Raw genomic sequence first — 14891 nt, forward strand, 5'->3', positions numbered from 1 at the left:
TCAAAACACCATAAAGATCTGATATTAGAGGGAAAAAAAGATGTGGTCACAGAATAATGCAACTGCTTGATGGACTCACATGTCTTGAAATGACAAGGACATCAAAAATTAAAGCTGAAGAAAACATAAGTGAATAAGAAACAAAAATAAATGAACAAATAATTTTTAAAACAACCAAATGAAGAAAGCAGTTTAATATCAAATGATAGTGAAATTTAGAAAAAAAATATTAGAATACTGACTAATAGGATTATGATAGGGAGAAGAGGATAAAATAGGCAGAGGGGGATGGTTAGAACCTGAGGAAAACACCTATTTTGGAACAATGCTGGGAGCTTCTGACCACAGCGAACCCTCTCGGGCTTATGTAAGGTTCCTCTTAAGAATGTAACAGATACCACCTACTCCCCCTCAGGTTTCCCTCAGGAATTTGACACTCAAAATACCGAACTAAAAAAAGTAAACCATTCAACTTATGTTCTACGAGAGACAGTAGGCCCACAGTCTGACGCCTCACACAGTGGAGTCGAGCCAATCAGGAATGGACAACCCAGCACCTAGAGTTATCAAGCCAGTAAGGGTACAGCCTGAGAAGGAACAGAAGGACCAAAACCTTAAAAAACAAAGATGCTTGCCTACATACAGTCCTGGGTATTGACCTTCGAATGCCTCCTCTCTGTAAAGAGAGCTTTCCTACTATTGTTACTTCGTTACACTCTAATAAACTTTGCCTGCTGCTCATTTTATTTTTCATCTCTTCATTCTTTGAAGCCGGGAGACAACAAAACCCAGGTAATGAGGTAAATAACCCTGCAAGAGTATTACAAATGAGAAGAAAATAAACAATACCGGAATCAGTTACTCAGTTCCTGTTTTTGCTTAATTCCTTTTATTCCCTTAGAATAAAAACACAATTGAAATTTCTGCTAATAAACCAGAGGTGCACTATTAGGGTAACCCAAGTAAAATGCCTTTTTTGTTGTTGTTAAATTATCTGGGTTACCAAAAACAAACAAACAGAAAGAATCAGTCCTAGATTCATGTATAAAAGAAACCCTCAGATCATCAGGTAGCCATGGCTAAGGCAGGAAAAGAGAAACTATATAGGAAATCAAATTTAATTCAAGAAAATAAAATAGTTTAAGAATTAAAAAATAAATAAAAAAAAATTAAATGAAAATGTTAATTGTACCTTAAAGAACCCTGCTTCAGGGCCACACCTGTCATATACATTCCTGGATTTACCTATCGCCATGATAATACCTTGCATGTTCGGTGTCATCATGATCTGCCACAAGGAATTTAAAGTAAGAGTTTTTGAATGGTTAACATAAAAGTAAAAAATAAAAACAAATTTCTTTACATGCAAGTTAAAAGTCCTTTGTTTTTTTACTATTTATAAATCAACCACTGCATATTTTATAGCAAATATGATCCAGTATGCACGTTAAGTATCTTTCAAAAGCATCCATACAGGGCCACAGCTAGCTCCACAGGGTGCCTTTGTGCAAACTGCACAGAGGCACCCTCTCTGAACTGAAGAATTTTAAAAAGGCACCTCCTCTTGACAAATTTAAAAAATGTGCTGCTCTCTGAGAACCACTTAGAACAAGCAACAGTTTTTATTTTAAAAAGTGCCTCTTCTTTAAGGTTTGAGGAGCTCAGCATGAGCTCAATTTCACTTCCACTTCTGCCTTTGGGCTGGGCACCCCTGCATAATTCTACAACCTAAATGTCTATAAGCTGCAGCCCTGTATCCACATGACTTTAAGTTCCGAGGTACATGCACTGTTAAACTGTCACTCCAATCAATTACAAAAACAAAACACAATGCATCTCTGCCAACAGCATAAGCATTTGCACAAAACATAGTGTTAAATGATTAATCACAATTCTACTTTTTTAAAATACCAGAAGGCTCACCCTAAAATAAGCACTCAGGTACTTGATCAATAAATTAACATTTGTATTAAAAATATGCCAGTTTCCATAACTTTCAAGCACCAACATGGTAATAAAATGGTTAACTGGAACAGTGTACTGCTATTAACTGGTAAATACTTAAGTGTTTCTTTGTTTTTATAATTGTTTATCATTCTTAGCTGTTTACATTTTAAAATACCTGCAAAATGAAACAACTCAAGGAACTAGGAAGCTATTGTATTAGCGCAATCAAGAGATTGCATCCGTAACCTTTGATTCATATAATGGTTTGATTATACACTCAGAGTCACAATATATCTAACATCTGCTTCAGAAAATCCTTCTGACCAGTTCCTATCTCACAAACCAGCTTCTCATTTTCCTCATGGCCCATGGTCTCTTACACTGGCACAGAAATATTAATGTCTTTGTGACACCTCTGATTTTGGTGATTAATTCCTATTTAACAGCTTAATTGTAACTTTGGAGTAAGTTGAAAAAGTTACTTGGAAAAAACTATTTAATATATATTAAATTCTCATCCATGCCAGTAAAAACTAATAAATGATAGAATTCAAGGTCTTCCCTGTGTTACTATTCAGAAACAACTTCACTGGCCCTTCTCTCAAATATAAAAAAAAAGATCGAATGTAAGAGGTTTAAGAAAAAAGTGAAAAGCTGGGGGGATCTGATAGGATAAGGACAATAGCACATTTTCATCTGGAGTCTCAAGAACCATATTACAGAAAGCAAAACTGCCTCTTTATAATTTGGGAAACTAAGTAGATGAGAAAGAACTAAGAGTGAAGAGATAAAATGGAGTTGCCACAGTGTATAAAGCACTGGTAGGCATTGAGAAATGATGAATCACTCACTTCACATTCATATGGAGGTTGCAGAAACAAAAATATCCACTATCTATTTTCAATCATGCTGTAGGATCTTTAGGCAGGAAATGGTGGGTAAAGTATTATAATACATAATTCAAGTGAAATAGGAAAAACTTATTTTTTAAATATTCAAATTTTTGCTATTCAGTGAAACAAACCTTATTGATAGCTATCACTCTGAGAATAAACTGATCATATGTCTACATAAAGAATTAACTCTGGAAACATAAAATTATCCTTTTGACAAATTCTGTAAGCTTTCTACTTAAACTTTCATTTGAAATTCAAAGTTGTTAGCAGTTGGTAAGGTAATTTCAGATCACGGGTGGGTAAGCTGTATGTTATGCAGCAATAGACATAAAGGTAAAGGTGCATGCATGCCCCAAGTATGTGTATTAAATAGCTAAACGTAAGTAAGAACAGTGCAGACATCCATAACAAAGGTACCTCGTCATCATAACCCCCCTCCTTTGACTCAATCATGAATTTCCCTACATGAGGAATCGCCACCTCTACAATTTGCTGGTTAGAAGGTGGTTGGCTTGTGGTATTTTCAGGTTTCTGCAGAAAAAAATTATTAGTATGAACATTAGAAAAGAGAACAATGGAAGTAACAAGTGTTAAAGGGCAGAGATTCACGAATCTTTTAAAAACACCTGCATTTGCTTAGTATGAAATGACCACCTAACACCAACATTAAAAGTGAATGCATTAATCAAGTAATAATACAAGATCTATAGCTTTCCTTTTACATCTCAACCACTAAATTTTTTTTTTCCACAAAGCATTTCTACAAGGATACCAAATCTTTAAAAATAACAAATACTAGAGTTGTAGTTCCTACTGTTATCTATAAGTTATAGCTGAAGCTTTTGTTTTTTTAAATTCTAATAATTCCATAAATCCTTTACTGATAACTTCATCAAAATAAGACATTACCTCCTCTGAACCCAGAGAATTTATAGGTTTTCTTTCTTACGGCTCTACCTTTCTAATAAGTAAGTGTATATCCAATTAATATCCATACTCTACTGGGTTTAACTCACTCTGTAAAGTCTATGAGAGACTTGTACGATATATTTATATAGAAGAGTCTAAGGAATTCTAAGAGTCTAAGAGTCTAAGTACATATGCAAAAAGAGTTTAAACAATAAAACAAAAACTAATGGCCAAGACTGATATTGTTCCTTTTAAAAGAAATGCTATTTTTAAACATAACACATCTAGAAAAGGTTTCCTTATTTTGAGTCCTCAACTTTTCAAGAGGAAATAACCAACCTGCATAGTTGTGATCACGAGAGATAATATTCAGCTAATGCAATACCTGATACACATTAGTGGTTCTATAATGACAAGTATTAGCAATATTATATTATATTGCTTTAAAGTGCTTATATTTGAATAGAATAACCCAATATTACTGTCATACATACCTAGAGAGATATGCTTATTAGCCCATGACATTTAATTAAGGATTTTTAATCCGTTTAGCATATGAAAGAAGAATAATTGTGCTAGGTCTCTCTTCCTAAGAGTGAAATTTAAGCAGGTAAATTAGGTGATCTGTCTAGACACTGGTATAAAATTTCTCACAATCAAACTAATCTAAAACAATACTATTTTAAGAAGAAAGAATATAAAGGTAAGGCAAGTAGCAACTGGGAATATTACTTAGAATACTACTCCTTATAAAAAAACATATTGCCTTTGGAAAAAAAAAAAAAAAAAAAACAGTTGCACTTAGGAAAAGATGTTTTATAAACCTTTTCAGTTACCACACAAGAGTTTCAACAGCATCATACTGACAAGTTATACGGGTGCAAGTTGAAAAAGGGAAAAAACTTTGGGTGAATATAATAATTCTTTTGTATTATTCATCAAGTCTAGGTACCCTAAAGCACCAAAAAATTTTTCCATATAAAGAATATGAGGGTTCATTAAAGTAAAGTACATGTGTATTTATCTTTTTCTACTATTGTCAGACCCTATAAAAACACCTTAACAAAGGCTAAACTTGAAAGGAGTTAATAAGTTCTTCAGTTAATAGAAGTTCCAAAAATAATTAAAATACAAAGACTTTTATTAATTGCCTGAAATCCATTAAGTGGATTTTTTAAAAAAGTGGTTTCTCATGAAAGGGCTTTTAGGAAGCTATATAACTACAATTTCCTTGATCCCCTTAATATGCTCCTATCTTTTAACCTAGTAATTCAACTATGGGGAATGTATTCTAAAGAAATAAACTGAAATACAGAATAAGTTTCATTTGTAACAGCCTATTTGTAATAATGCAAAAGTAGAAACAAATATACAATGGGGGAATGGGTGTGTAAATAAGAATTTAATCACTCAATGGAATAACACCCAACCATTAAATGTTTTTTACAAAATTTTTAACATGGGGAAATGGCTATGTTACAGTGTTAAATATTAAAAGAAGACAAGGCAAGATATATACAAAATTTTACATGCAGTAGTACCTCAGGAAAAAAAAAAAAAATCCCAAACCTGTACATAAAAATAAGAATGAAAAAGAGCATACCAAAATATTAACAGTGATTATAGCTTTGAAAAGTGGGACTACAAAGATTGCTTTCTTAAAGTATACTTTTCTGTATTTTTCAAATTTCCTAAAATATTCCACTTAAAATTAAAGGCATTCTTATAAAAAGTAAGCAGTGTGAACACTTAGGAAACATCTCTCTATGGTTTCTAGGACTATGCTTTCCAGAGAATTCTTCAACTAAGATTGGAACTTAATATATTGTATATTTGTGAAATGGTTAGTATTTAAGCAACAAAAAGAAACTAACAGCTGCTTAGTACTTACACTACATGCTAGGCTCCCTCAAAAAATAATCCTATCTAATCCCACAATCATGTCCATTTTATGTAAAAGCAAACAGGTTTAGAAAAATTAAGCACCTTATTTAAGTTTGCCTAGTTAGTGAGAATTAAAACCATATTAAAAAACCCAGGACTATCTAATCCTAAAGTCTAAACACTCTTTTCATCTATACAATTTAGTTTCTAACATATGTATACCTTTAAATGAGAAAAACCAGGAGGTGGTATACTATGATCCTAAGCAACTAATCATGAGACCAAGAACAAAATCCTTCAGATAGCCATGATTAACATATTCCTAGACATGTTGCAGGATTTATACAAACAACTGGGGCCAACTGTTGGTACTACTCCAGAAAATAAGCCAAATGGAAAAATATTTACGCTAGCTCTCTATCATACTCTCTCAGTGCTATCCTCCTCTCTCAAGTAGAACGAAGCAGTAGGTTGTAGGCTTGTAAGATGATATCTGTATTAGTAACTTAATTTGACAAAGTAACAAAATTTAAGTGCTGGTTTCTGCAAATTTATGTTACACATGATTAGCCAAACTAAAAAAAAATCACGTTTCTATATTAAGCTAAATACTACTTTTGGCTTTTTGATTACAGTTAAAAGGAGGATACTTATTAACTATAATGTAGGCTTTAACAAATAAAATTCCTAATTAGCAAAGGGCTAAGCAAATTACATTTTTATATCAGACAAAAATATTTCTCCCTTGTATCTACTTCTCTGCCCTTTTTACCTCCCTACGTCTTCCTCTTCTACCAGGACCCAAGAAGTGAGACATCCCAGATCCATTGCAAGAAGCATTTTCCAGGAGTGCTATAGAGTTAGCAGGGGTTCATCAAAGCTCATTTAGAATCTCCAGGGGATTTGCAAAATTTAGAATAATAATATTTAAAAAAATCTATGTTGGGGCGCCTGGATGGCGCAGTCGGTTAAGCGTCCGACTTCAGCCAGGTCACGATCTCGCGGTCCGTGAGTTCGAGCCCCGCGTCAGGCTCTGGGCTGATGGCTCAGAGCCTGGAGCCTGTTTCCGATTCTGTGTCTCCCTCTCTCTCTGCCCCTCCCCCGTTCATGCTCTGTCTCTCTCTGTCCCAAAAATAAATAAAAAACGTTGAAAAAAAAAAATTAAAAAAAAAAAAATCTATGTTAATACATTTTTATAGCAAAATAATATATAGTAAAATTTTTCCAAACAGGGAATGAAATAAAAAAGTAATTTGATTATTTCATTTATCGAAACATAATTAACATACCTTATTAATTGAACATTTTGGTTAATCAAGGTCCTATCATATTAAAGACCTCATTGTAATTAGCAGGTTATTGCTGAGATTAAGTTCACTAAATAGAAAATTGTGTGTTGAAAAATTATATGCCCTGTTCCCGTTACTTCTCTTGGAGGCTAATCTACAAATACTAAAATTAGCTATCATGAAACCTGCATCACAGCTGCTTCGCTCACTTATTAAAAAAATAAGTAACTACAACAACCGAACGTTTTTGTAGTAGAAAATTCTTGAAATAACATCTCTCAGAATGTCATATTTACTGAAAACACAGTATAATACCAGTGTACTCAATTTATTGCTATAAAAAGACATACTTGAGAGCCACAATACAGGAGGGTTATAATGACAATTTTGTATAGGACACTACTGAAATATGCATAAGCCACACTGCAATATCACATTTATCCTGCTAATAATACTCTAACCTAGAATATCTAGTACTTTACTATTAAACATATTCCATGAAACAATGAAAATTATTACCTTACATTCCCAACTATTTCAATGTATGAAGACCAAAGATGGAGGGAGGGGTGAGGGAAAAAAAGAAATAATGCTAAATTTTATACTTTTCTTTTTAAGTTCCAAATCAAATGATCAACAGTCTATAATTATGATTTTTTATAATTCTCTAAAAGGAAGACAGAACTTTAGTTTAAAAAAAAGCTATTTAGAAAATTACAGCTTTAGGGGGGCTTGGTGGCTCAGTCAGTTAAGCATCCAACTCTTGGATTACAGATCAGGTCATGATCTCACAGTTCTTGAGGCTCTGCAGAGCCACGCTGGGCTCTGTGCTGACAGTGTGGGGCTGTGGGGCCTGCTTGGGATTCCCTCTCTCTCTTTCTCTCTCTCTCTCTGCACCTTCCCACTTTCTCTCTCCCTCAAAATAAACAAATAAGCTTAAAAAAATCTTTAATAAAAAAAAAAAAATTACAGGTGAGGAAAATACAGCCTAGGGGGTTAGGTACCACCCACAGCCCCTGATCCCTTTAAGGGCAGAGTTGCCCTCTGGCCTCCTTTTCCTGACTCCCATGCAGGAAGCTCTCCATTACACTGCAGGAAATGTCATGAAGATGGCCATGTTCAGAGAGCTAAAAGAAAAGTTCTTACCGACTGCAAAACTGTTTCAGGACTTTTATCTTCATGCTCATGTGATGCCTTGGTAATTATTCGAATAGTTTCTTCTTTCAAGTGCTTTGAGAAATCACTTCTTGATGGCTGCTCTAGATATTCTGCTTCTCCTGCTTGTGCTTCATAAGAAAAGAATCAGTTGTATATCTAATACAAGTCACAGAGAGCCTGTACTAAGATGAATCTGTTATTTATTTCTAATTCAAAGTTATACAGTAATTAATTTTACTTTTATTTAATGTATCACTAAACATATAGCACCTACCCCAGAATTTATAACCCCTCCAAATTCAGGTTGAAGAGTAGTCAATGACTAGAGAAAATACTCATTGTATCATAGTCTATGGTTAGAAATTCATAGCAATCTCATTTTGGAAAATCAGTAACATTCTACCAAAAAGAAAAAAAAAGCGGGGGGGGGTGGGTGGGGGGGGGTGGGGGGGATTTAGTTTATATAAGAATCCTGGTCTGAATATGGTTTCACTCTTATGTGGATCCTGAGAAACGTAACAGAAACCCATGGGGGAGGGGAAGGAAAAAAAAAAAAAAAAAAAAAAAGAGGTTAGAGTGGGAGAGAGCCAAAGCATAAGAGACTGTTAAAAACTGAGAACAAACTGAGGGTTGATGGGGGGTGGGAGGGAGGGCAGGGTGGGTGATGGGTATTGAGGAGGGCACCTTTTGGGATGAGCACTGGGTGTTGTATGGAAACCAATTTGACAGTAAATTTCATATATTAAAAAATAAAAAAAAAAAAAAAAAAAAAAAAAAGAATCCTGGTCTGAATTTCCATAGGAAACACAGCTGTTTCTCTGGCCACAGAATCCTTTTTCACACCTGACAAAACCCTAACCTTGAATGAACCCTACCTGCTATCTTTTCTGAACCTGTCCTGGTAACTGAGTGTTGTCATAGGAAAAACCATTACAACCTAGCAAACTGAAATCAATATAAAATCAAGACTTCGAAGGGTGCCTGGGTGGCTCAGTCGGTTAAGCATCTGACTTTGTCTCAGGTCGTGATCTCGCAATTTGTGGGTTCGGGCCCCACGTTGGGCTCTGTGCTGACAGCTGTCTCCCTCTATCTCTGCCCTTCCCCAGCTCATGCTCTATCTCTCAAAAATGAATAAATATTAAAAAAAAAAAGACTTTAAATGTTATCCCTGCAAAGAACTCTCAAAGTTTTATCTATCATCCAGGTTCTGAGCCCCAAATCCACCAATGCAGCAATGTACTCTGAATATCCACAAAGTGCTTCATGTAAGTGGGTCTCTGCCTCTCGCTCCAACAGAACTTTGTGACTTTTGCTCTCTGTTCAAAAAGGGAGTTTAATACACCAAAGAGGTTTTCCTTTCAACCTTCAGATCTTTCCACATTTTCTTCCCTCTGCCTGTACATTCACCCACTCTCCACTCTCACTCCTGCATCTAAGAACGTCTATGTGTCTTTTTGTTTAAATACCACTTCAAGTATTCCTGATTACACCACTTCTAGAGCTGGGTGTCTCAGCTTTGGCACCTATTACATTGAGGTTCACTGTGATTCTTTGGTGCGAAGGGTTGTCCTGTGCACTGTGGCATCTAGATGCATCTAGGTGGCATGTAGATCTACTGTGCACCATGACATCTACCCACTAGATGCAAGTGGCACGGTCCTTCCAGGTGTGACAACCAGAAATGTCTTCAGTTTGTCAAATGTCCCCTGGGTGGCAAAGTCACTCTCAAATGAGAACCACTGCTCTCAAGTAACTTATTCTTTCTTTTAGTAGCACTTTACCCCAATTATGACTTAATTACTACTGTTCTCATTTCAAGCCCATATACCCTGCTAGACCCTGAGAATCTCAAGAGGAGAGACACTATCTCATTTTTGTATTGCTATTTCTTCAAAACCTAGCATAAAAAGCATACAATACCTTAATGGAACAAATGAATTAATAAATAATGGATACAAGGAGTATCCTTCTATACAAGGATGCAAGGAGTATACAAGAAAGTACACTAAAATGTTCTACAATGTTACTTGCATTGGTTAAGTGAGCCCTTCCTCAACCAACTGGTGGGACACAATAGGGCTACTGTCATCCTTTCCAATATTTGATTAAAAAAAAAACCTCTCAAAATGAAATATTATTCAAAAAGAAATACTATAATTTCAACATATATGCATGGTACTCCATCCATCCAATACATTTTAATTAAGCATTTAACTATGTGCCAGGCACTAGGCTAGATAGTGAGACTCAAAGTGTGAAAAAAGCAGCCAGTCTGTCCTCTCATGAAGTTTAGAGTCAGGCTCTGGAGAAAGTCATTAATCAAAAGAATCACACATATGAACTGTGACGATATTACAATACATTCTAGGAATAAAATGGGGGAGTGATAACTTAGATTATGGAATATGAAATAAACTTTTCAGCTGAAGGATAATGGGTTGATCATCCCATTCCTTGATGGAAGGATGATCTGAAAGAAGGTCAGTGTGGCTGGGCTACAGTATAATAGGAGATATATGGCAGAGAGGACAAAGGCAAAAATCGTAAGGGCCTTCAAGTCTAATAAAAGTTTTGAGGATAAAAGGAAGTGAATAAATGTTTTAAATATAATGGCAAAGCGGCAAGTTTAAAAAAAATAATCCTGGCTACAATGTGAAGAGTGGATGAGAGAGGAAAGTAAAACTAGAAGTCAGTGAAAGTACTAGAAGGTACCAGAGCAATAAGAGCAAGAGATGACGGTGTTTCTGGACAACAGAGACAGAGAGAACTGGTAAACTGAAGATGTATTTTGGACATAAAGGTTGGAGGCGGAAGATGACTCTAAGTTCCTGGCAGGAGGAACCAGGCTGATATAGGTGAAATGACACTACGACAAGGAAAACTACAGGAAGGAATGCTTACAATGTGTGTGACAGAAGGGAAGTTTAAAGAAGTCAAATACATATTTGACTATTTCTGCATCTCCTGACCTTGCACTGCAATGTTCTTTCAGTGCCCTGTATGATGGATAAGGTAAAGAAAATCTTAGGGTATACCTCCAGCTGAGAGGAGGATGCAGTGAGGGCCAAGAAATCCACCTGCTCTGACACTGGTCTAAAGTGAAACATGGACAGTCTACACAAAATAAGTTGTTAAAAACAAAAGTACTTTTATGTGATCAACATAGTCAAATATATCTTAGGTCCCCAGGGTCAAGATTTCCTTCCATATGGGGATTTGAGTTCAAAAACCTTATGAATAATGATGAATGATCTTGCCTAAATATCACATAGTACTATTTCTTCTAGAATTTATCCTCCTCTACATATCTTCCCGGGAACTTACATTTGAGTGGCACTGTAGTAACAGTGGATGAACCTATAAGGATCTGACATCCAGGAGTTTGGAAACAAAAACCAAACTTCATCCAGTATGTTTGACCCTCTGCCATTTTACAGTACTGTGCTAGATATCAGCAATGAAAAAGAAAGTTGACCTAAAATTCACTCGCTTTAAGGAACTCTCAATAAAATTAGATTAATATATACCCCATTACAATACAAAGTATTAAATGCAATAACAGAGTTATGCACGAGGTGCTATAGAAACACTGTGGGCCCAATACACACACTTGGGATGATGCTGCATGTTAAGAAAGATTTCCTAGAAGAAATGCCAAATGAGCTGAATCTTGAAGGATTTGTAGAGCAGATTATCCTGGGAGATGAGAAAGAAGATTCCAGGCTGAAGGACTAGCATATGCAAAGCCACTGTAAGAACAGATAAAAGATTAATAAAATCCTTGCTATTAATGAGCCTTTACATTGGTAAACAAATAAAAATATAGGTACAACATAAATGTGGTAGTGAGAGTAGTTGGGATTAAGAGGAAGAAAGATAATTATTGCTACAGGTATAACATTAGGGGGATTCATAGACTTTGGGATATGAGGAAAGCCTTGAAGAATGGGCAAAATTTCAAGAATACGGACTCTCAGAGGATATTTTTTAAATGAAGTATACTTCATAAGAAATGCCATGATAAGAAAGTTCCCCTCAAGCAAAAGTAATGGGAAATAATTTGTTTATATGAAACAAAGTATTCACAGAGAAACAGATGTGGAAGAATTACAAGGGAGTCAAATACAGGGTCCTTATAAAAAAGCAGAAAGGTTTTGGCTTTGTTTTGTCAAACCAGAAGAATAAAAAAACATGTTTCCTAGCATAACCAAAATGAGGAAAATTAGAAATTCTTTCACTACCCAGAGATAAGTGCTATTAATATTTTAGTTTATATATTTTCAGACTTTACTTACCCATATTTTATAAACAAATGGAATTATTCTGAATATACTGCTTTTAGCATAACGTAACAAACATTTTTTTGTGTCAATATAATGTTCAGTGGTTATACCATATGGAGGGTTCATACCACTCATATTTCACCTACTGCACATACAGGCAATTTCCACTTCGTTGTTAAAAACAACAGGACAAAGAGTTTGGCTTTGTGTGTATGTAAATACATACAATGCTTTTTGTTCTTCCTGTAACTCTACAAAAGCGTCCTCACAGCTGGCCTGTATAAATGGTAGGAACTTAATTAATAGAGACCACGTTGTTTTCTTTATCTGTGTTCTGACACTTTATATACTAACTGGTCCCTCAGTTTAATATTATTGTTCAGACTTCAATTTGGAATACAGCTGGTGATTACCAGTTCTCTATGGAGGTATATAATATCCCTGTACCCAAAGTATCTCTCAAATCGTGTATTTGTCTTGTGGGTACTTCACTGAGATTTTTAAATGGTTATCCTCCACATAACAGATTTTTCTACTCGTGCTCTATGTTCAAAATGTAGGGGCTTCACTCACCTTTTCAGACATTAGAGAAGGCCCAACACTCTAAGAGTACTCTAAGCCTGTTCCTTTGGTCCACCTTCACAGTGAGTAAGGGATTGGGAAGGCTTGGGAGTATTCCGTTTATGTGTATTTCCTGGTTATCCTCTTCAAATTTTTAACAGGAGAGCTAACTTGATAACCAATTGGCTTTCTGTTATAGCATAAGGATCTGCTCTTAAATCACTACTAAAAAAAAAAAAAAAAAAGGAGCAACATCTCATATCTTTCAGAAATATTTAATAGGGGCTCCTGGTGGCTCTCTGTTGGTCAAGCATCCAACTCTTGATCTTGGCTCAGTTCATGATCTCACGGTTTGTGAAACTGAGCCTCACGTTGGGCTCTACCCTAAGAACATGGAGCCTGCTTGGAATTCTCCCTCTCCCTCTCTCTCTACCCCTCCCTGCTCACGTGCACACACGTGCTCTCTCTCAAAATAAACTTAAAAAATATTTTTTAAAAAAGAAATATTTAATACCTTGACTTACTGATGAGTGGCTTATTACATTGACACTTAGAAAAATATTTAAAGAAGATTATTTCAAAGATATGCAGACCATTCATTTCTAGAAATGTATTTAAAATCAATGATTCCCCCAAAGCAGGCTATAAAGAGCCATGGTAGGCTGGTTGCATAGAATCACCAAACTTTTAAGACTTCAAATTCCTGGGAGCTACCACAAACAAAATCATGGGAAGGTGGGGGGTAGAGGCTTAGAAACCAAAATTAAATCTAAAATTTACCTAGGACAGAGCTACATCTGTACCACACATTTTTAGCCTGCTTCTCTAATATATAATTTCTTGGGCTTTACTTTAAAAATGCTAGTATTCCCATACAATGAGTATCACGTGTAGGAAACTCATTATTGGAATCTCCACAGGAAATGAATTCAATTCAGAAAACATTCAAGGGTCACCTACCATATGTCATTTATTATGCTAGATTCTGGAGCTATAAATAAGAAAATCACTCAGTCCCTGTTTTAAGGGAACTTGAGAATAATGAGGATATTGTTCATTCTACCAGGTCTTACTCTCAGAAACCAGCTGTACTTTCCTGAAATATCAGCTTGTTTCTACTTGTAGACTGTATCTGTAGAAAAGTCCCAGAGTGATTTCTACATGCTACCTCTAGGTAAATTTATGAAATGTTATGGAATGCAATTCATACCAATATCAACCATTACCACCTTAATTTTTCTACCTTTAAAAAAAATCTGGATATGCTATACAGGTTGTTAAGGAAGTCCTTACTAAGTCCTTAATAAGTACTTGAAGATAGGAGAAACACAAGTAAAAGTGCAAAGCTCTTTTCTCCTTCCAAATAATTTCTCTGTTTTATAAATACAGCCTGGAGCCATACTGTTTAACCAAGCGTACGGTCTCAGAAATATCTGAAGGTCTTTTTAAAAATATATATTCTCGACTCTTCCTTCAGAGATTCTGATCCCAGTTAAGTCTTAGGTGATCTTACTTAGGTGCAGTGTGCTGTTTATACTCAAGAAAACTCCCCAGCTACTTCTGACATATATACTCATAGTAATGAACTACTGAATAGATCTCTAAATGTAAGTGTTCAGGCAAGTTTTTCTTTGCAGTAAGCAGGTTTAAGGAGATAGCATGAAAAGGACGAAATAATTTTTGGTCCCATCATTTATTACTAGTTTCATCAGTAAAACAAGGAATAGTACTAGAGAAGAGAGGTCTATGGATTTCTTGGTCACTGTGTTAGCAGGACAAATACTCATTTCATTAATACTATATAAATTAATACTCTTCTTTGGAATATCACTTAGAAGAAATAGGATTTTAATAGCTTTTACAGTACAGCTTTATTGCAAAGATTTGCAAGGAGAAAAGAAAAATCACTATGAACAAGACTTCCTTGTATTACTTCCACTAGTCACTCATAATTTTAATGTCCA

General features: G+C 35.3%; 1 protein-coding gene across 5 annotated transcripts in view; it reads right to left on the bottom strand.

Annotated features, from left to right (window-relative positions):
• Positions 1 to 14891, bottom strand: part of USP25 (ubiquitin specific peptidase 25) — a 150926-nt gene that overhangs the window by 27540 nt on the left and 108495 nt on the right. For 3 of the 5 annotated variants that reach the window (XM_019467756.2, XM_019467757.2, XM_019467759.2), the window contains 3 exons: positions 8072 to 8211; positions 3261 to 3374; positions 1193 to 1288 (listed from right to left, as the gene is read on the bottom strand). In XM_019467756.2, coding sequence (XP_019323301.1) covers positions 1193 to 1288; positions 3261 to 3374; positions 8072 to 8211 — 350 coding nt within the window. The remainder of the gene's footprint in view (positions 1 to 1192; positions 1289 to 3260; positions 3375 to 8071; positions 8212 to 14891) is intronic. The other 2 variants (XM_019467760.2, XM_019467758.2) reach the window with 1 other exon arrangement.

This window comes from Panthera pardus, unplaced genomic scaffold (genome assembly GCF_024362965.1).
Source record: "Panthera pardus isolate Hobbes unplaced genomic scaffold, ASM2436296v1 HiC_scaffold_16, whole genome shotgun sequence".
In the NCBI taxonomy this organism is placed as follows: domain Eukaryota; kingdom Metazoa; phylum Chordata; class Mammalia; order Carnivora; family Felidae; genus Panthera; species Panthera pardus.